The 24,061-nt window shown below is 41.4% G+C and overlaps 1 protein-coding gene across 1 annotated transcript; it reads right to left on the bottom strand.

The window, feature by feature from the left end:
• Positions 1 to 1,143: 1,143 nt before the first annotated feature.
• LOC110503667 (myelin protein zero-like protein 2) lies at positions 1,144 to 22,429 on the bottom strand. Its single transcript, XM_021582110.2, has 4 exons — positions 22,179 to 22,429; positions 3,145 to 3,314; positions 2,640 to 2,850; positions 1,144 to 2,294 (listed from the first exon to the last, which is right to left on the bottom strand). The coding sequence occupies exons 1-4, from the start codon at positions 22,303 to 22,305 to the stop codon at positions 2,125 to 2,127; spliced, it is 678 nt and encodes a 225-aa protein (XP_021437785.1). The 5' UTR covers positions 22,306 to 22,429; the 3' UTR covers positions 1,144 to 2,124.
• Positions 22,430 to 24,061: the final 1,632 nt, after the last annotated feature.

A 24,061-nucleotide genomic window follows, 5' to 3' on the forward strand; every position in this document is an offset into this window, starting at 1 on the left:
GGTATTTTGAACATTGAGAGTGGGCTCCTGTGGTTGGATAAATAATAATATAACTATATCAGTGGAGGCTTCTGAGGGGAGGACGGCTCATGATAATGGCTGGTACGGAACGAATGTAATGGCATAAAACACATGGAAACCATGTGTTTGGTTTATTCAACTTATTCCGCTCCAGCCATTACCATGAGCCCGTCCTCCCCAATTAAGGTGCCACCAACCTCCTGTGATATATATATATATATATATATATATATATATATATATATATATCTATATATATATATATATATATATATATATATATCTATATACTGTATACTGTATATATCAGTTGAATATATATATATTTGTCTCTTGGGCGCACTACGGGCTTGGGCCAAGGGGCTTCAGTCCCTGTAAGACCCTGCATTAAACCAGCCCTGCTTAGCGGTGTCACTCACAGGAGGCTGCTGAGGGGAGGACGGCTCATAATGATGGCTGGAACGGAGCGAATGGAATGGCATCAAACACATGGACACCATGGAAATTATGTGTTTGATACCATTCCACCTATTCTGCTCCAGCCATTACCACGAGTCCATCCTCCTCAATTAAGGTGCCACCAACCTCCTGCGGTGCCACTGTCCCTATCTCAGTCAGTCATCACCTCCGTCGTAGTCAGAGCTCCTGTCGTCTTCCTCAGAGGAACTGGGGTCCTTAGTGCTGGCCTCAGAGATCATACCGTCCGAGCTGTCAACCTCTAGCACGTCATCGTCCATATACAGGTGGATGGCCCTTGCAGGGTGGCTAAGACACATACACACACACACACACACACACACAGAGGACAAGGCCAGGAACAGGGACACACACACAAACACGAACATACGCACACGCAGAGATCAAAATCGGGAAAGGTTGAGCATGAATTTGCCTTTTAAATAACAATTCTTCAAGCGATACCATCTTGGAACACCATGTTTGATCGGGATCAATCAATTGGTCTGGATTTTGTTGTTGTAAAAGAAAAATACTTCCATCGCCAAGTAGTAGAGTTGGCTTTTGTTGGTGAGGCATATGTGGTTACACATGACGTTGTTTAAATTGAAACCTAAAGAAGCACCCAATGCCGAGGGATCTGAAAACCCAACAGAATGAGAGGCAAAGTAGTCCCTTCACCCATAGACCATAGATAAAGAACACTACTGATATAGAATTTGATGTGTTCAACTGACCATAATTGCACTGTCTAAAACAGACACATAAGGTTTCAACCGTCTAAAGTTGAAAAAACTACAATACAGTGACAGTCATAGTGAAATAGTCAATTATTTGAAATGTTTAATAATTTGAAAATAATGATTTAACAATGTTGATATAATCAACTGTATGTTGATTATAATATTTGAGAAATGTCTGCTTTAAGCAAGTGCCTTAGGTCTTGCAGTGAATATTGACAGCATTTTGAGTATTTCTGCAGTAGTTGAACATTTTCACTGATAAAAAAACCCACATCAATTTAGAAATACAAAATCACTTCAGGACAAAATCAAATAATATCATTGATCAGCAGTAAACTAAGACAGAAATGTAAAGACATCTTGTCGTGGACTTGTGGTTGAAATGCATTGAGCCAGATGAGAGAGAGACTGCTGGTACAACCATGGGCATTGGCTTACTAAGTCCTATGCGATTGGAAAATGATTTGGCAGATGTTAGAGTTTGAAACTGGTAGTAGTAAATCACAATAGAAATACTGTACATTATTTTCCACAACTATCTCATAAAACATCTACACTTAAACAGGAAATGTGTTAAGAAGCCCATTTGATATACAGGAAAATATTAATGCAGGCCTACTGTCTTTCCAGAAGGTGCATGGCGGTAAGATACAGGATCCAGCAGATGGATAATCTACAGTAGTATTCTAAGGCACTTTTAGCATTGAAGTCTGCTCTTTGTAAAAACATCTGCCCAACGATAAGTCCAGGTTTTGGTTCCAAAGCTAGGTTCGGAGGAGAGTGTCCACGCAGACAGAGCAATTGACTGAGCCCTGTCCCAGAGGTAAGCACCACAGAGCCCAGCCAGAGGGAAGACAGGTTGGAGAGATCCCACTCTCTCTCGCTCCTTCTCGCTCTCTCTGTCTTACCACACTGTAGGGTCCTTTCTCTCTCTGCGAGGCAGTTCCTCCACCCACTCTTCCTGTCTCTTCTTGAGACATTGCCTTATTGACATGATGATGACGAGGAGGATGACCATCAGCATGATGGCGCCTCCGATGGCTACAGCCAGAATGACAATCTCAGAGAAGGAGGCTGGAAAGAAAAGAGGGGGAAATAAATAGACTAAATGGAAACTCTCTACTCAAACAGGAATAGATGGCTGATTCCCAGGGGAGGTACATGATGATGACCTTATGGGATGTTTTAGGATTTTTTTAAATGTATCAACAGCAAACATATTATCCCATTACAATGTCAGCTCGTACCTACTGTGAGAAGGGAGCTGCTGGATTGAATAAATGACAAATGGGCCAGATTGGTTTTGTAAAGATTGCTGTGAGGTTTTCACAGCCTGAGGCCAAAGATTGGACAGCAGACACGGCTACAGTATATTTTAACCCAGCACCCTTGTACGCTTCACAGTAGACAGACACTAACCTGTGGTGACCACGGTCAGTTTCACCTCCCCCGCGTTGCCGTGGACGTCCGGAGGGTTCTTCACTTGGCAGCTGAACGTCCCGTTGTAGGTGAACTTGACCTCACGCACCACGATGGAGGCGTCCCGCCCCATGATATCACCCGCCCATGTCGCCCGCTTATGGAAACGCCCTTCTGGGGGAGGGTAAGGCCTCTCATGGTAGTAGAACACCTGGCATATATTGGCACAATGCTTAATGAGATCAAATTGCATCTCATTAGAGGGCAGTTAATTGCATCTAATTTACTAGATTGTCGCCTCTAATAGAGCTTCTCCAACAATAGCGTTTCCAAAACAAGGTCATTTTTCTAAACGGTTCAGCCAGATTCCTAAATGACGCTGACAAGGAGGTTGATGGTTGACTCAGAGGTCCTTGACAAACAACAGAATGCAGACTATAAACACACACACACACACAGTCTCTGAACTACCCAGAGGGTTCTACAATCAGCCAGGGTGACTCACTGACTCCTCACGGCCAGGTTCGAGGGGGCGGAAGCTCCATGAGACAGTGAGCGTTGCTGGGGTGATGGGCGAGCTGCTCTGGAAGGTACATTTCAGCCGCACATCTGTGCCGTTCACCGCCTCCACCTCCCCCGACGTGTACACCCTCATCCCACTGACCGGTAACACGCCTGAAGCCACAGGAACACAGCACAGCATAGTAGTTATGCAACAGAAACACTAGTAAACATACATCCATAACATACAGTACATACATACAACATCAATACTGTATGTTATGGATGTTTGTGTACCAACAGACGCTCACACCCACACATTACAGAGAAAATGCTGGAAATTAAAGAGAGAAAAAAATTGGCAGCATTTTCCCTGCTCCAGATAATGGATTGAGTGACACCCACAGAATGGAGTCTGCAGCGTGGTCTACACACAAAAACACACATACACAAACACAGTCCCAGGAAGAGACATTAGTAACTATTATTGCATTTTTTTAAACCTTTTTTTCTCCCCTATCTTTTGGTATCCAATTGGTAGTTACAGTCTTGTCTCATCGCTGCAACTCCCGTACGGACTCAGGAGAGGTGAAGGTCGAGAGTCGTGCGTCCTCCGAAACACAACCCAACCAAGCCGCACTGCTTCTTGACACAATGCCCACTTAACCCGGAAGCCAGCCACACCAATGTGTTGGAGGAAACACTGTACACCTGGCGACCGTGTCAGCGTGCACTGCGGCCGGCCCGCCACAGGAGTCGCTAGTGCGCGATGAGACAAGGACATCCCTGCCAGCCAAACCCTCCCCTAACCCAGACAACGCTGGGCCAATTGTGCCCACGGGTCTCCCGGTCGCGGCCGGCTGCGACAGAGCCTGGACTCGAACACAGAATCAGGAAGAGACATTCTTAATCACTCAACAGTTTCTGTTTCACTACAAAACAACATTACATCAGTACTCGGCTGATCATCTCTGTTTTCATCTGATCTTACATTTGTTTTCAATCACTTTAGTGCAATTTCCATAAGTATGAGATTCACAACTCTTAGTACAAAACTAAAAACAGATAATTGAAAAGGCAGTTGCTTCAAAACTCTAAGCACATTTTCAATTTACTAACTACCACACCACAAAATCAAATCATACAGTCATTTTTCACCAAACTTAATCAGTGTTTCATCTAGAAATAAATGTTTCACATTGCAATACATGTTCATATAAAGTCATTGCTTTTCATAATGCAATGATCACATTACTTTTGATATGATTGTCTTCTCATTTGTTAAAATGTATTTTACTATAACTTAATACAATGTTATTTGTCACATGCTTTATAGACAATATGTGTAGACTAACAGTGAAACTCTTACTTACGGGTCCTTTCCCATCAATGCAGAGTTAAAGATAAAAAAGAAAACAGAAATAGTGACACGGGGAATAAATACAGTGAATAACTAATAAAAATAACATGACTATATATTTTAGTGAGTAGAAAATAACATACATACAGGGAGTACCAGTACCGAGTCGATGTGCCGTGGACGAGGTAGTTGAGGTAGCTATGTACTGTACATATAGGTAGGTGTAAACTGACTAGGCAACAGGATAGATAGACAGTAGCAGCAGTGTATGTGTATGTGTCAGTGTGAGGACTGTATGTGTGAGTGTGTGTGTGTGTGGCATCAGTATGCATATGTGTGCATAGAGTAAGTGCAAGAGAGTTAGTCCAAAAAAGGCTCAATGCAGGTAGTCCAGGTAGCCATTTGATTAGCTGTTCAGGGTCCTGTTGGTTCCAGACTTGGTGCATGGGTACCGCTTGCTGTGCAGTAGAAGAGAGAACAGTCTATGGCTTGGGTTGGTGGAGTCTTTAACATTTTTTTGGGCCTTCCTCTAACACCGCCTGGTTTAGAGGTCCTGGATGGCAGGAAGCTCAGCCCCAGTGATGTACTAGGCCATACGCTCTACCCTCTGTAGTGCCTTGCGGTCAGATGCCAAGCAGTTTCCATACCAAGCGGTGATGCAGCCAGTCAAGATGCTCTCGATGGTACAGCTGTATAACTTTGAGGAGCTGAGGGACCATGCCAAATCTTTTCGGCCTCCTGAGGGGGAAGAGGCATTGTCGTGTCTGTGTTGGTGTGTATGGACCATGATAGATTCTTAGTGATGTGGACACAGAGGAACTTGAAGCTCTCAAACCCGCTCCACTACAGCCCAGTCCATGTGTATGGGGGTGTGCTCGGCCCTCCGTTTCCTGTAGTCCACGATCAGCTCCTTTGTCTTGGCCAATAACGATCCAATAACGATCCTTTTACTGCAGTGGGATAAATCAGGGTCACCCAGAGTGTTTCTTGGTAATCTTAAACAAATCTACTTTGAAAAAATGTATACATCTCACACACATGTTTATGGGCTTAAAAAAAAGACCCCTGTACCATGTCAGATATACTGTAGAGTTGAAATGTTTTCCATTTGGAGTTTGCATCCTAGTATTACACTTTATAAACATCACCGAAGACTTAGAGAATTATAACAATGTAACTGTATGTAACAAAGGTATAAGTAAATAAGTTTACAAAATTAAGTCGCTGGGGTCTTCTTGATTGGGGGGTTTCACACTGCTTTACTAAAATTGCATTGGAAAACACAGTTTATATGCCATTTACGCAGTGAGTGAGTCCACACATTTTTGGGCAAACCCACAACTCTGGTGAACTGAGTCACATTAGACATAAGCATACCACCCTCCTTCAGGCCATGGATGAGGCATGGAATGACATCAATCCAGACCTATCTGAGGCTTGGATTCGCCATGCAAAAAGGTTTTTCCCCAGGTGCATGAACAATGAGGACATTTACAGGTGTCACGTTCGTTATAATAAGTGGACCCAAGCGCAGCGTGATCTGGGTTCCACATCTTTTTATTTCTTAGTGAAACTCAAAGCAAAGCAAAGCAAAACAAAACAATAAACAAACAAAACGAAACGTGAAGTTACAAATATGCTCACAGGCAACTATACACAGTCAAGATCCCACAAAGCACAATGGGGAAATGGCTGCCTAAATATGATCCCCAATCAGAGACAACGATAAAAAGCTGCCTCTGATTGGGAACCATACCAGGCCAACATAGATGTATAAATCATCTAGATAACCCACCCTAGTCACAACCAACAAAGATAATAAAAAGCTCTCTATGGTCAGGGCGTGACAACAGGGCCATTTTGGGGGGGTTGGGGGCTTTCTAGAGGTCGGAGGCCACGTGGCACTTGCCCTGGGTGCCCGTTTGGCCCTGGAAATTTACTGCAATGTAGATAAGAACCAATGGTCAAATGCTCAAGACAGGCTTGATGCAAACTAGTACCTTCCAATCATGATGTTTTTTCATTAATTTAACTTAGTTTAATTTTATTACAGTACACCTATGTTGTAATTATATCAGTATATTCATATTTTGGATCAATGGTTGTGTGGTGAGACATGTCTACAAACAAAATTAATGCACAATATAAGGTTTAGAATAAGACTTGCTGCATTCCAAGTGTTACCAGTGTGGAGTTTTGTACTAAGTGTTTTGAAATTTCACATACGTGTTAAATAGCAACAAAGCGAATGAAAGAAACTGTACTAAATGATCTTGGCCCCAGTTAAATCAGAAGCCCGGCTTATTCTGTTCAGGTGTCGTCCGAGTTAAGATTGCTCTGTGTGTGTGTGTGTGTGTGTGTGTGTGTGTGTGTGTGTGTGTGTGTGTGTGTGTGTGTGTGTGTGTGTGTGTGTCTGTGTCTGTGTCTGTCTGTCTGTCTGTCTGTCTGTCTGTCTGTCTGTCTGTCTGTCTGTCTGTCTGTCTGTCTGTCTGTCTTCTTGCGTGTTGCCATGGTAGTTCAAACAGGGTACAAATAACAATCATTTCACCTTATTGTAAATAATTTAGGATGAAACAACAAAATCAATTGGACTGAGGAATGAATCTGACAAGCTATTTATTTTATAATAACATTTAAATATTCTAAATTAGTCTCATGACTAATTTATTGGACTGCTCTAGGTTATTATACTGAACAAAAATATAAATGCAACATGCAACAATTTCAGTTCATATAAGGAAATCGGTCAATTGAAATAAATTCATCAAGCCCTAATCAATGGATTTCACATGACTGGGAATACAAATACGCATCTGTTGGTCACAGATACCTTTAAAAAATGGGCCTCACAATGGGCCTCAGGATTTCATCACAGTACAATTGTGCATTCAAATTGCTATTGATAAAATGTAATTGTGTTCGTTGACATCAGCAAACCACTCGCACACACGACGCTATACACATGGTCTGCGGTTGTGAGGCCGGTTGGATGTGAGGCCGGTTGGATGTACTGCCAAACTCTCTAAAACAACGTTGGAGGCGGCTTATGATAGAGAAAAGAACATTAAAGTATCTGCCAACAGCTCTGGTGATCATTCCTGCAGTCAGCATGCGAATTGCAAGCTCCCTCAAAACTTGAGACATCCGTGACATGTTTTGAGACAAAACTGCAGATTTTAGAGTGGACTTTTATTGTCCCCAGCACAAGGTGCACATGTGTAATGATAATGCTGTTTAATCAGCTTCTTGATATGCCACACCTGTCAGGTGGATAGATTATCTTGGCAAAGGAGAAATGCTCACTAACAGTGATGTGAACAAATTTGTGCATATGGAACATTTCTGGGATATTTTATTTCAGCCCATGAAAAATGGGACCAACGCTTTACATGTTGCATTTATATTTTTGTTCAGTGTAATTAGAAGAAGTGTTCTGTCCCGTTAAAATGGATAGCCAAACCACATTTTGTAGAGAGTACAAACACCCCTTTTATATGGGTAGGCACCAGGGATGCTGTTCAACCCAATGACCAAGCAGATCATGATCTAGTACTCTAAAACCTCTGGGAAGATATGAGCGTTAGTACAGGGTTGTATTCATCAGGGCACACCATAGCAAAACATTTCGCAACATAAAACAAAAATGTGCATATAAGGGAAATACCTAGTCAGTTGTACAACTGAATGCATTCAACTGAAATGTGTCTTCCGCATTTAACCCAACCCCTCTGAATCAGAGAGGTGCATAGGGGTGCCTTAATCGATATCCACATCTTCCCCGTTTGTTAGGAAGCCACTACATAAGAGCTGGTGCAACCAATTACCTTCAGAAGTCACATAATTAGTTAAATAAAGTTCACCTGTGTGCAATCTATGTGTCACATGATCTCAGTATATATACACCTGTTCTGAAAGGCCCAAGAGTCTGCAACACCACTATGCAAGGGGCACCACCAAGCAAGCGGCACCATGAAGACCAAGGAGCTCTCCAAACAGGTCAAAGTTGTGGCGAAGTACAGATCAGGGTTAGAAAAAAAATAAAAAATTAAACTTTGAACATCCCACAGAGCACCATTAAATCCATTATTAAAAAATGGAAAGAATATGGCATCACAACAAACCTGCCAAGACAGGGCATGTGGGAGACTCCCCAAACATATGGAAGAAGGTATTCTGGTCAGATGAGACTAAAATTGAGCTTTTTGGCCATCAAGGAAAAATATATGTCTGGCGCAAACCCAACACCTCTCATCACCCCAAGAGCATCATCCCCACAGTGAAGCATGGTGGTGGCAGCATCATGCTGTGGGGATGTTTTTCATCAGCAGGGACTGGGAAACTGGTCCGAATTGAAGGAATGATGGACGGCGCTAAATACAGGGAAATTATTGAGGGAAACCTGTTTCAGTCTTCCAGAGATTTGAGACTGGGACGGAGGTTCACCTTCCAGCAGGACAATGACCCTAAGCATACTGCTAAAGCAACACTCAACTGGTTTAAGGGGAAACATTTAAATGTCTCGCAATGGCCTAGTCAAAGCCCAGACCTCAATCCAATTGAGAATCTGTGGTATGATTTAAAGATTGCTGTACACCAGCGGAACCCATCCAACTTGAAGGAGCTGGAACAGTTTTGCCTTGAAGAACAGGCCAAAAATCCCAGTGGCTAGATGTGCCAAGCTTATAGAGACATTCCCCAAGAGATTGTAATTGCTGCAAAAGGTGGCTCTACAAAGTATTGACTTTGGAGGGGTGAATAGTTATGCAAGCTCAAGTTCTGTTTTTTTTGTCTTATTTCTTGTTTGTTTCACATTAAAAAATATTTTGTATCTTCAAAGTCGTATGCATGTTGTGTAAATCAAATTATACAAACCCCCCAAAAATCTATTTTAATTCCAGCTTGTAAGGCAACAAAATGGCCAAGGGGGTGAATACTTTCGCAAGCCACTGTATATACTAGGCGGTGCAAGAGGAAGGCCCACAAAATTGTCAAAGACTCCAGTCACCCAAGTCATAGACTCTGCTACCCCATGGCAAGCGGTACCAGAGTGCCAAGTCTAGGACCAAAAGGCTCCTTAACAGCTTCTACCCCCAAGCCATAAGACTGCTGAACAATTAATCAAATGTCCACCCGGACTGTTTACATTGACACCCCCCCTTTCTTTTTACACTGCTGCTACTCGCTGTTTATTATCTATACATAGTCACTTTACAAATGACCTCGACTAACATTGACTCGGTACCGGTGCCCCCTGTATATAGCCTCATTATTGTTATGTTATTTTCTTGTGTTACTTTAAAAAATAATATTTTTTTAACTTTAGTTTATTTAGTAAATATATTGTTAACTCTATTTCTTGAACTGCATTGTTGGTTAAGGGCTTGTAAGTAAGCATTTCACGGTAAGGTGTAACCTGTTGTATTCAGCGCATTAAATTGGATTTGATTTGATAATGAATGCATCCCTCCCGTGCTGAGAGGGTTTTTGATATGGCTATAAGCCTATGGGTCCATAAAGACTGGATGCTTGTTCATCTAATGAGATCACGCATGTAGCTGGGAAAACAGCTGCTGGGCTCGGCTCCCCAGGAACCTGTATTTTCCTTATCAGCAGCGCAGAGGGCTTCCTGTAGGCCACATTACCAGTAACCAGCCCCACTGTACATTAGACAGAGAGGGCCCTCCTTCATCACCAACACCAGAGGAGCGCACCCAGTTCCCCCTGGCCCTAATGTGTTTTAAATTGCCCAAAATCCTTGAGGGGATGTTGTGGGTGGCTGGGTTGGGTTGGTGGCGGCAGACTGATTGGGCCTGCCTCGGGAAATGGCAAAATTCTCAGGGACGAGAAAAAGGCCTCGATTTAGGAGCTCCGAGCTGGCTAGCTTGGCCTATATCAGTCCCAGTTAATGACCGTGGCTGGCAGAAGGAGGACGAGGAGGAGGCTCAGGCCTGGGCCAATCACTTTGTCTGTCCACAGCAGACTCCACACTGGCTTTTGTTGTGAGGGGAATGGGGCTACAGCACATAGGCCAGCATCCCCCTCCTTCCCCAACACATTTATCTTCCACCAGGAAACTGGAGCACGGAGGATGGGGGGGGAGTTGGAGAGCGGAAAGGGAAGGGGAGGTAGACTAAACTGGTTCTCACACAGTACCTATTTACAGTAGGTTCATCCAAACTCAAGTATGTTAGGTAATCATCTTAAAGATCGCACTATGAGATGCATTCCATTTGAATTTTTATCAAGTGAAAGCAATTGTTGACATTATAAGCTGCCTAGCTAGCATATTTGGTTCCTTGGAAGTTGTGGGAACGTATGTTTTTGGTTTGCCATTGGATCTGGGAATGAAGCCATACAATACGTTTGGTAAAACTGAATGTTTTTTACACGTTCTGAGAACAGAAGTGAAAATTTCACCTGTTCTAGGAACTTACATTTCTAGGTTGAAGGGAGGTTCTGACAATGTTTTACTATGGTTCCCTGAACATTTTACTGGGAGGTTTTAATAAATTATAGGTTAGTTGAAGGTAATTAAAAACTGTTCTGAGAACACACTGATTGCTTAGTTTGTGTTAACTGTTTTTAACTCCAAGCACAGACAGGTCGCAAGAAAATGTATTTGATTAAGCATTAATCATGCAAACACGTTTATTTTTTTATGGTGTCACGGCATCAATGAGATTCAAACCTATGATCTTCTGTTCTGTAGCCATGTTCTGTAGTCCACTGTGCCACCAGGATGGAGCTCGCATGCCATGTATTTAATTTGTCTATTCAAACAGACCCCATTTCAAAAGGAAACAAGCACTCACCACGTACCAAGCACTTTGACATGTACCAACAAATGAGCGTGATCATTCTACAGTGGTCCCTGCAGCTTACCCTCAAACCGGTGTGATTAGAACACCTATTTAGAACGCACAGTTTTAACTGACGCAACAGTCGGTTGCCACACTTTCAGCTGGCCACACCGTTTTTTTTCACAGAAACATTTTGCACAAACACAGTCCTTACAAAGCTTGGTCCTGAACGTGACCAGTTTATTTTTGGACATTCACAGAAGTTGTGACAGCATAACACAATCATCCAAACCAGAAAATGGAGGCTACATTAGTCCTAGCGCTAACTGAGGAAAGATTGACATAACACAAGAGGTCAGAAACTACAATATGAATTAGCTAATAGAAATTCCTATTTACAATTCATCACATCACGGGTGAGTTCACCATTGATCATTTCGAAGAGAGAAGTTTGTCCGGCTCAGAAAAGCCTCAAACATATATTGTCTGCAACAGTGAAATGGAGTTAATGAAGAGGCAGAACACACTTTCTAAAAAATCTAATGTAATCCGACGATGGGTAGTTTGTGCGCGCCACCATGTTTTTTTGGGGGGGGGTCAACAAAAGATAACAGGAGACAAGATAAGTTTGGTCTATATGCAGTATGCATGTTGAAAGGGGTGTTTCATCTACGATCATTCACTTCCGGATGTTTACTCAAAAGATGAGTGAACCATTCCGTCACCTCATTATAATATCTTTGGTCTGACAGACATTTACGTGACACCCACAATGCATTGTATAATGTCAACAAACATGGCGCCACACATAGCTTAGCATTAGCTCATCATAATCAGTACAACCTTCAAAAAAGTATTTTACACACATCATAGGTATCCATTACAATCTATGCAATAATCAGAATGCATTATTTGTCGCCAGCACTTAAAAACATGTAAATAGAACTGTAAATACATTATGCTCCATACATATATACTGTCTGCTACCGTCACGTTCGTCGTAAGGATCGGACCAAGGCGCAGCGTGGCATGCGTACATTCTTATTTATTTAAAGAATGAAACACTGAACAAACTAACAAAATAACAAAAACGAAACGTGAAGCTATACAAACGAGTGCTGACAGGAAACTACACATAGACAAAATCCCACAACAGAAAGTGGGAAACAGGGCTGCCTAAATCTGATCCACAATCAGAGACAACGATAAACAGCTGTCTCTGATTGGTAACCATATCAGGGCAACAGAAATACAAAACCCCTAGAACTACAACAACCCTTGACATACAAAACTCTAGACATACAACACTAGAGTACCCACCCTAGTCACACCCTGACCTAACCAAAATATATATAAAACAGAGATATCTAAGGTCAGGGCGTGACAGTAGAAACACTATACAGAAAATAAGGCACTTACTTTGATAGAAAAGCACACATGTCCAAAGTTATTATTTGTAAGGAAAACAACAATGAAAGCAATGCGAGCGCCAGCCAGAAAATGTGCCGCACATGGAAAAAGTTTGTGCAAGACTACGCAAATGTATGCAAATGTCTGCGGAAACACTCAGGAATGGCTTAGGCTCTCCTCGAAGATAGAAGTTTGTCCGGTTCAGTAAAGCCTCAAACATAAATTGTCTGCAACAGTGAAATTGAGTTAATGAAGCGGCGGAACACACCTCAATTCCAACTGTTAGAAAATAAAACTTGAAATTGACAAGTTGAAACATAGCCTATAGATCATTTGCATTCAGCCCAGTTAACTGTCCTGTTGCGTAACAATCACATTTTGGAACATTGAGTGCATTCTGACATCACGTGCATAAAACAACTCACGCTGGGGCTACTGTTAGAGATATTTGGAACTTGTGTGTAAAAAGGTTAAGATCAGGTGTGGCCAATTAGTGGGAGCGGCCAACACACCTGAACATACTTAACAAGATAGAGGATAGAGTTTTATTGACACTGAGAACAGAATGTATATGTTTTTAAATAACATTCTTAGAATGTTCTTTGAACATTACTAATGTTTTCTTGTTTTAAGTTTTCTTGATGTTCTGAAAACATGACTATAAATAGAATCATGAGAAAACCTGCAGAAAACATGCTGAAGTACTGAAATTCTCACAGAAGAATGTTGTTTTTTAACGTTCCCTGAATAATTTGAGAACATTACTTTAAATAGAACCATGAGGAAACCTGTAAGAAACGCGATGCTGAAGTAGTGAAATTCCCACCTAAGAAACATATGGTTCTCAGAACATTATGTCCTAGCTGGGTATCCTGCACCATTCCCAGAACCTTGTGGGATGTCCTGAGAACCATATGTTTCTTAGAGCCTGGTGAGAGCATGGTTGTCCTAAAATTATTTGTCCTATAATTATTTTGTATACAACCTTCCCACAAGATTCTGGGAAATGTGCAGGATACCCAGCTAGTAAATAATGTTCTGAGAACCATATGTTTCTTAGGTGGGAAATTCAGTACTTCTGCATAACCTTTCTTCATGGGAATGGTGCAGGATAGTTGCTTGGCTTTGGAACATTCTCAGCACATTTAAGGAACTTCACAAAAAAATGTAATGGTATTTCATTACTTTATCAGAACGTTTCTTAAAAGATCAAACATTATTACATTTCATTTACATTTTTGTAACGTTCTACGAATGTTCTCCAACTGGTTTGACATTGGGAATGTTCTCAAATAGTAAAGAGGACATTATGAAACAATGTTCTTCTGTTGGAATTTCAGTACTTCAGCATAACGTTTCCTACAGGTTTCCTCATGGTTCTCTTTAAAGTCATGTACTGACATAGTTCCGAGAACATTAAAAACGACTTTCTTCTGTGGGAATTTCAGTACTTCAGCATAATGTTTCCTACAGATTTCCAGATGGTTCTATTTAAAATAATGTTCACACCTTGTTCCGAGAACATAAAAAAAAAAACATTATTCTGTGGGATTTTCAGTACTTCAGCCTAATGATTCCTACAGGTTTCCTCATGCTTCTATTGAAAGTAATGTTCTCAAATTGTTCTGAGAACGTTAAGAAAACTTTCCATAAAAAAAACTATAATTGGTGTTCTCAGAACGTTAATAAATCCTCCAAGGAAAACTTTTAGGAAACCATAGCAAAACTTTGTCAGACCACAATTCGGGGCATTTCATGATGTGGTCATTCCTATTCTCGACACAGATGATTTGTTTACATAGCAGGTTAGGATAATTAACGTGACAAGTTAGATTAATTAGTGTGGCAGGTTAAGAGAATGAGGTTACAGTTAGGAAAATAGTTAGGGTTAGGCTTAGCTGCAATGCTACAGTTGTCAACAACTTTTGTCCCGACGTGAAAAAATGGCTAGGTAACAATGGCAAGCATCACTGGATGTAACTTGATATCAAAGAGCGGTCTGTAATTAAACCCTTCTCGTTTTACTGGTCAGGAAATGTATGGCTTCGTTCCCAGAACCAATGGGACACCAAAAACGTACGTTCCCACAACTTCCAAGGAGCCAAAGGTGCTAGCTGGGACACTGTAGGGGAATTCAGTGGGAACAGCCAGAGAGATTGGAGATGATGATATTAAGGGGATGTTTATTTGTTTGTCCGTCTTTCTGTCCGTTGGGCTCGTTTGCTTGTTTACATTTCGAATTGGGACTTTGACTTCTAGCGTCTACTGACCACACCCATTGTCCAGTGATTTTTTTTATGGCATATCGTGAGGATGCCAGTGCAGTAGGCTTGCAGTATGGGCTTGCAGTATGTCGCAGACAAGATAGACAGAAAAAGTAGGAATATCCATGCCAAAAAGCATGAATAATCCACATTCTGTGAGTCATTTTCATACTTTTGTAGATATAATTTATTACAGCAGTGGCATACTTTGGGATGAACATGTTCCTTCAATTACTCTAAATCTGTTGCTTGAACCTGTCAATATTATCTTCTCCCTGCATATATTTTAGCCCGAAATCAGTTTCTTACCTCTCTCTCTCTCTCTCTCTCTCTCTCTCTCTCTCACTCTCTCGCTCTCTCTCTCTCTCTAGTCTATAAGGTCTCTGTGAATACCTACCTGCATACAGTAGCTGTTAAATCGGTGTTATGGCTCTATATGTGTTTTTAATCATCAAATAACTTCAATCAATCAATCTGCGTCATTATAGTCATTGATTGATTAATGTGTCAGTCTCCAGTAGAGAGTGCATGTGGATGTTATCAACACAGTACAGAGTACCTTCCTTACCAAAAAGACTGTTGAAATGTACCCTAGGTACAAATCTAACGAGTTGTTGTTACTTAATGTGAATAGAAGGTGGGTTTACATTGGATCTGGAAGAACGATGTAAGGCAACTCAACCGATCGGCACGGCTCTCCCCTCGGACTTGGGAAATTGTGTTCATTACAATATTTCTTACATCGTGTCTATGTTTAGTTTTTCTTCCCCTATTAGGACCAGACTCCTAGATCGCCGGACAAAACCTGACTCTCTTACAGCTTTGGAGAAAGAAACACTTGGGCCGGGTCTCCTACACATAACAACACAAAACCTAAGAAGACTACAAAGACTCTCCTCGCTCCTTTGTGGGCAGAGATTTCACAAGCACAGGTTACGTTTACAAGAGCTCTTTCATAGTGGAAGGGAGGAGCTGAGTTCAGGTAACAACCTACATTCACAGGCCAAGCTACATACTCTCACTCTCACTCTCTCTGTCTCTCACACACACACACACACGGTGCATGGGTAAAATCACCAGGGAAGCCAATCCAGAAAAAAAGTCCTATTACAACCTATGTGTTGTCATAATTGAGTTGTTTACTCTATAACCTGTTAGTTCATATGCCTTGACACAGTGATATATAGGCCTAAGGCCGAGACAATAAGAAGACACAGTGGCAGAATAAATTCAACCACACATTTGTTTGATTACAAAACCGGAGAGCAACAGTTGAATTCCACAAAACATACAGTATATCAAGTAACAAACAGTTACAGTGGGGCAAAAAAGTATTTAGTCAGCCACCAATTGTGCAAGTTCTCCCACTTAAAAAGATGAAAGAGGCCTGTAATTTTCATCATAGGTACACTTCAACTATGACAGACAAAATGAGAAAAAAAATCCAGAAAATCACATTGTAGGATTTTTAATGAATTTATTTGCAAATTATGGTGGAAAATAAGTATTTGGTCACCTACAAACAAGCAAGATTTCTGGCTCTCACAGAAATCCTCTGAGGCTCCTCTGTCCTCCACTCGTTACCTGTATTAATGGCACCTGTTTGAACTTGTTATCAGTATAAAAGACACCTGTCCACAACCTCAAACAGTCACACTCCAATCTCCACTATGGCCAAGACCAAAGAGCTGTCAAAGGACACCAGAAACAAAATTGTAGACCTGCACCAGGCTGGGAAGACTGAATCTGTAATAGGTAAGCAGCTTGGTTTGAAGAAATCAACTGTGGGAGCAATTATTAGGAAATGGAAGACATACAAGACCACTGATAATCTCCCTCGATCTGGGGCTCCACGCAAGATCTCACCCCGTGGGGTCAAAATGATCACAAGAACGGTGAGAAAAAAATCCCAGAACCACACGGGGGGACCTAGTGAATGACCTGCAGAGAGCTGGGACCAAAGTAACAAAGCCTACCATCAGTAACACACTACGCCACCAGGGACTCAAATCCTGCAGTGCCAGACGTGTCCCCCTGCTTAAGCCAGTACATGTCCAGGCACGTCTGAAGTTTGCTAGAGAGCATTTGGATGATCCAGAAGAAGATTGGGAGAATGTCATATGGTCAGATTAAACATCACTGCTCTAGAGGAGATCTGCATGGAGGAATGGGCCAAAATAGCAGCAACAGTGTGTGAAAACCTTGTGAAGACTTACAGAAAACGTTTGACCTCTGTCATTGCCAACAAAGGGTATATAACAAAGTATTGAGATAAACTTTTGTTATTGACCAAATACTTATTTTCCACCATCATTTGCAAATTAATTAATTAAAAATCCTAAAATGTGATTTTCTGGATATTTTTTCTCATTTTGTCTGTCATAGTTGAAGTGTACCTATGATGAAAATTACAGGCCTCTCTCATCTTTTTAAGTGGGAGAACTTGCACAATTGGTGGCTGACTAAATACTTTTTTGCCCCACTGTACATGACCTACAGCATGGTCAATCAAGTTAATGTTTCAGAGATTTTTGGACTACTAAACAACTATTGATTTAAAACCACGGAGAGTTACCGCAAGTTGCAAAGAAAACAGGAGCAGCCTCCACTATTCAAGCACCCTTTCAACTTCTCTGTCATACAGTACACACTTTTAGTTGTTTTATCCTAGGCTACCTGGCTAAAATAGTTGCTTGCTAGCCTAACTTCCTTCCTTTCATACACCAGGCCAGCTAGTTAATCTTAGCCGACTACATCTAGCTACTTGTTGAACTTCCATCCTCTCAGGCCAGGGGCACAATGTAGGAATTTAAGGTTGGAGCAGAATCGCCATTATAATACATGTACTTAATTCTCCAGTGTGGAGAATCAAGTAAAACCACAAGTCCAAATCCCTATCTCTATCCATGGCTAATTTAGGAAAGGGACGATTGTAGCTAGCTATCTTTTATTTTTTATTTTTTTATTTAACCTTTATTTAACCAGGCAAGTCAGTTAAGAACAAATTCTTATTTTCAATGACGGCCTAGGAACAGTGGGTTAACTGCCTGTTCAGGGGCAGAACGACAGATTTGCACCTTGTCAGCTGGGGGGTTTGAACTAACCACTAGGCTACCCTGCCGCCCCATCTAGCCACCGGAGGACAACAACACAACAAAATGCAACAACAACAACAAAAAATCTGTCAATAATGACATTTAGGTTGTGATGTGATTGGTCTGAAGCCAAATCCAAACTGGCTTCCCTTGACACTTTTCTTTTGGTGGCCCAGAACATTTACAGCTGAGCTCACTCAGTTTAGGTCAACGCTGATTGGTTATTATTATTTTTAATTATCAAGGGATGCCAAATGCTCGCTGGCTTCCCTTGCATTCAATGCTACAGGTGGCAACAATTCCCAACCTGGCACTCAAACCATCACGGTCACCTAATAATCCCCAGTTTACAATTGGCTCATCATCCCCCTCCTCTCCCCTGTGACTATTCCCCAGGTCGTTGCTGTAAATGAGAACGTGTTCTCAGTCAACTTACCTGGTAAAATAATGAATAAATAACTTTTTTGGTTAAACAATGCCATGCTCTTTATGACCAGACAGCATCAGATACACTACACATACTGTCAGAGACAGAGGGGCACTGTTTCACCCACTCGGATGCTTTCTCCAGTGAGATACATTCAGCCTCTTGCGAATTGAAGGAAATGTATGAAACACAGATAGACATGATTTAGTTAATTTTTTTCTTGGTAAGTTTTGGGGGGAAGAATGGCTTCCCTTGGCATCCATGAATACATGCCACTGCACACACACCACACTCAAACTCTCCCTCTCGCTCTTTCTCCACCCCCTTCTCTCTCTCTCTACCTCCTGCCCTCTCTCCCCCTTTTTTCCAAATTCAGGGGTGAACTAACAGGCTACAATTCATCTTGTAGTATTGGCCTGGAAAAGTGTTTTTTACGATAAGAAAGGATAAAAGTTGAATCCATCAAACCTCCTCTCCCACCTCGGCATCAACACTGACTCAAGCAGGTCTCCACAGATTGTTGTTTTGGAGTAAAGTGCATTTTTTAAAGTCTTTTAAGTGGGCCTAGGTCCAACGCAACAAATTCACTAACACCCACACCAATAACACTCTAATACTTGGAAGAAAACTTTTCCACACACCATATTTACAGGTAGTCATAGAGCCTTAGGGGTGGGGATAACTCTGGAGCAGATATTTTAATGGATCAATGAATTTTAACATGTAATTTTGCCCCAGTGTCATAACATGTCATAATATGACATAACAGTTGACATAACTTGTCATAACTTGTTATAACATGATCATAACACTGTCATGGCCCATATATTTACACCTGTTGTGACATATATTGCGTTATTTTATGGCTGGTTATGACACCTACATAAGAGTGTCAAACTCCACAGTTATTGAATTTATGTTTTTGCCCTGCCAAGAAGTCTCCTTTTGTTTAAAAGTTTGTTTCTTAAATCCTTTGTTGTTGTTGTAATGAATTCTTTACAGTCCTGTTTTTTTAGATCATATTTTAAATAACTTGTAGAATATACACTTTGACACTGTCAAGAAGCATCAGGACCATCATAATCAAAAAGCCAGATAGGCCAATCACGTACATGCCCTTATGTCAGTCATCAATCAAAAAGAGGGTGTCTTGTCCTGCTCCTGAAATCTGCTCCTGCATTCATCCCAGTCATCAGCAACGAAGCATTGGGGTAGGTGCATGTCTGACATCAATGTGTGCGCAATTACAATGGTAATTTAATATGGTCAGTTTAAAAATGTTATATAACATAGACATACTGTTGACATGTAGACTATGGTGTAACGGAATGTTTTGCCTTGTGTGGTAGGTTTGTAGGTGTCGCTTATGTAGGTGTCATAACCAGCCCTAAAATAACACAATATATGTCACAGCAGGTCTAAATATGTGTCATGGCAGTGTTATGACCATATTATAACAGGTTATGGCAAGTTGTGTCAGCTGTCTAGTACAGTGTTACCAACATGGTACATTACTTAGCTGTTTCCTGATTAATGAATAAACAACATCAGATGAGTCCGATGAGCTATCTTAAATGACTGGAACGGGTTTATTTTTCCTGAGGAAACCCACTAGATTTGACTGGAACTCCTTTTGTTTACATTATTGACAAATAGTTTGGAGAAAAACGGAACTGTCCCCACAACAACTCTGTCATGCACAGGGAAGTAGATATGAGATCAAATCATTGTTTCAGCTTAGGGCCAAACCCATTCTCATGCAGAAAGAAAAAAAAACTTTATGAGGTTATCTTATAGGGTGGAACTTGAGATAGACCAAGTGACTGTCAACTGTGCCCCTGGGCTGCCCATTCACATTATGCATAAAAAGTGTGTTGACTGTTTAGCATGTCAAAACACTTTCCTCAGTGATATTGACCCTGAACTAATAACAGGGGCGCAAAATAAGTGTCCCTTCTCTATTATGGCAAATTAGATGTGATTAACTATGCTAAAAGGGCCAACCAAATATCTGGAGGTTACGTAACCAGCACATGCAATTCAGTATTACTCTGAACTCGTGCGTGTGTGTGTGTGTGCGTGTGTGTGTGTGTGTGTGTGTGTGTGTGTGTGTGTGTGTGTGTGTGTGTGTGTGTGTGTGTGTGTGTGTGTGTGTGTGTGTGTGTGTGTCAAGATGGTAAACAAGGATTGTCAGGACAAGCCGACACATGCATGATTGCGTGTCCATGAGCTCACAAGCTCATGAAATAGGCTGTTTGAGACGTAGGAAAGCGAAGAAAGGAAACGTAGGTATACATTATGAAAGGAAACCCAGTCATGGCAAGAATGAACATTTATCACCAATGGCAGAATATCACGTAATGGTTAAGAGAGTATTGCGATAGTTTCCTGTTGATGTTTTAGCTAAACAGGGAAACAGGGATATTTACAATATCTAAACAACTTCTCTCTTTGGCCCAGAGTTGTCCTAAACAACCTAGAGTGAATTAATACACTAATTAATACACACAAGATTGTTCCTCAACAGCTGTGCATGGTGCTGACACAAGCATAGTCTTCTATAGTGCAGAGGACAGGCATGAGATTGATTATTAACCTAAATGCAAGATATTTGAAAAATTCTAAATTATTCCCATAGGGGGAGGGGTATCATGTCTGTGATCAAGAAAATGTATGTGAACATTTGAAGGAGTGAGAGTTTATACAATTGTGTTAGTGATGGTCAAAAGTGTCAACAGTTTGTTGCTCAATATTCCCAGTAAATTGCTCAATATTGTCTATCTTTATTTGCACAATTAGTCAGGCACTCTGTTAATATGAATGAATTATTGCTTGGCACATGATGTCAATGTAAACCTAAGCAGCTTGCACCTATGCATATAATCCACTTATAGCGCACAGTTGGACACTTCCAGAGATTATGTCAAGGTTAAATAGGCATACCTCTCTCAATACGCCTAATGTTCTCTACTGTTCTCCAGAGGAATATCAGTAACGCTAACTGCAATTACATGATAACTAAATAGCCTAAAGTTTGACCTATTTCCATTGTAATCTGTTTATTACAAATCCACCGAGGTTCTTTGTGCATCTGCCAAGATAGTAGCTCATATGAGCCACTAGTGACATCCTTTGACTTGTTCACGGGAAACAGGTGGACCTTCCTACTGGGCAGTCAAAATCTCGGGATCCATTTGCTAGCACGCAAGCACGGATATACATTATCAAAAGCAGGAAACGAATTATGTTGCATGAAGCCTCAAGACAATGTGTCTTTGCCTCAATACCGACAAATACGGTAAAGTCATTAAGGGGATAGGCAAGCTGCAGTTTATAATCACGTCGGAATGCTCAGACGACCAACCCTAAACCAGCGCATGGACCCAAGTTCCCACTTCACTTAACGCACCAGTATGAGTAAATGTTTTCACCACTTCACTGGTCTAATGCATAGAACAGCTACTCCCAAATATCACCATACCTTCGTAATGATGTGTCGAGGGAGGGATGGAGGAGAATAATTACTGATCAAACATAATCTAACCATGTGATCTAAACTGCTATAACCAGATATTACTAATAACCACAATTACTGTTCTCTTGGACTAGTTTCCATTGTTTGGATTCATTCAATGTTAGTAGAGTAGGCCTATAAATCGAAATAACTTCTCAGCACACTCACCTGAAGTTGCTAGTCCGGAAAAGAGGACGAGGAGATACAACCGTTTTACGCACATTGGAAAAGGTGTCCGGAGTCGACCCAATTGACCAGACTCTTGTGGAGTCCCCACCAACCTCCCGAATAACATCTGAAGGGACTGGACACTTCGATTCTATAAACTCGGTGAACTATTCTGGACCTGTCGCTTAGACTGTCTGTAAACCCCAGTCCAACACGCATTGACTAGCAGTCTCAGCCGATATGGGGCAAGTCTCAACTCGCCACTGCCTTCATCGTTTCGAGGCCCTCCCACCGGTGACCTTTTCCAGGCAGAGTCATTTACTCCATTCTTGTCAAGTTGAGGTTGACAACTCTTCTTGTCCATCCTGTTAAGACACTACATTATTCGGATTACACCCACTAGGCACACACTAGTTGAATCAACCTTAACGTTGTTTGAACCAAAGTGGAATTAATTATCTCTGCTAAGTGGGCATTTTTACTGTCATTCCATTCCAAGACTGTATTTCTGGTGCTATTCATGGGTTTTGTTCACTGTTGAGTTAATCATATAGTACTTCTCCTCATCTCTCCTCTCGTCGATGATGGGTTACTTGTTAATGTATTGAGACCAGACAGACCATAGGGGGAAAAAAGGGGTTTTGTTCCACACACAGTGCATTTGGAAAGTATTCAGACCTCTTGACCATTTCCACATTTTGTTACATTACAGCCTAATTCTAAAATGTATTGAATAGTTTTCCCCCCTCATCAATCTAGACACAATACCCCATAATGACATAGCAAAAACAGGTTTTTAGAATTTTTTGCAAATGTATTAAAAATCCCAAACTGAAATATCACATTTACATACAGTTGAAGTCGGAAGATTACATACACTTAGGTTGGAGTCATTAAAACTCGTTTTTCAACCACTCCACAAATTTCTTGTTAAACAAACTATAGTTTTGGCAAGTCGGTTAGGACATCTACTTTGTGCATGACACAAGTCCTTTTTCCAACAATTGTTTACAGACAGATTATTTCACATATAATTCACTGTATCACAATTCCAGTGGGTCAGAAGTTTACATACACTAAGTTGACAGTGCCTTTAAACAGCTTGGAAAATTCCAGAAAATTATGTCATAGCTTTAGAAGCTTCTGATAGGCTAATTTACATTATTTGACTCAATTGAAGGTGTACCTGTGGATGTATTTCAAGGCCTACCTTCAAACTCGGTGCCTCTTTGCTTGACATCATGGGAAAATCAAAATAAATCAGCGGATAATTTTAGAAAGAGAGTGTCCAGATTGTCTGGCTGATTTGTAGGGGTCCAGATTTTGCAGCTCTTTCAGAACATCAGCTATCTGGATTTGGGTGAAGGAGAAATGGGGAGGTTTGGGCAAGTTGCTGTGGGGGGTGCAGGGCTGATGGCCGGGGTAGGGGTAGCCAGGTGGAAAGCATGTCCAGCCGTAGAAAAATGCTTATTGAAATTCTCAATTATCACGGATTTATCGGTGGTGACAGTGTTTCCTAGCCCCACTCTACCATAAAGGCCTGATTGGTGGAGTGCTGCAGAGATGGTTGTCCTTCTGAAAGGTTCTCCCACAGAGAAACTCTGGAGCTCTGTCAGAGTGACCATCAGGTTCTTGGTCACCTCCCTGACCAAGGCCTTTCTCCCCCGATTGCTCAGTTTGGCTGTGCAGCCATCTCTAGGAATAGTCTTGGTGGTTCCAAACTTCTTCGATTTAAGAATGATGGAGGCCACTGTGTTCTTCGGGACCTTCAATGCTGCAGAATGTTTTTGGTACCCTTCCCCAGATCTGTGCCTCGACACAATCCTGTCTCGGAGTTCTATGGACAATTCCTTTGACCTCTGGCTTGGTTTTTGCTCTGACAT

Source organism: Oncorhynchus mykiss, chromosome 24 (assembly GCF_013265735.2).
Source record: "Oncorhynchus mykiss isolate Arlee chromosome 24, USDA_OmykA_1.1, whole genome shotgun sequence".
NCBI classification, from domain to species: Eukaryota; Metazoa; Chordata; class Actinopteri; order Salmoniformes; family Salmonidae; genus Oncorhynchus; species Oncorhynchus mykiss.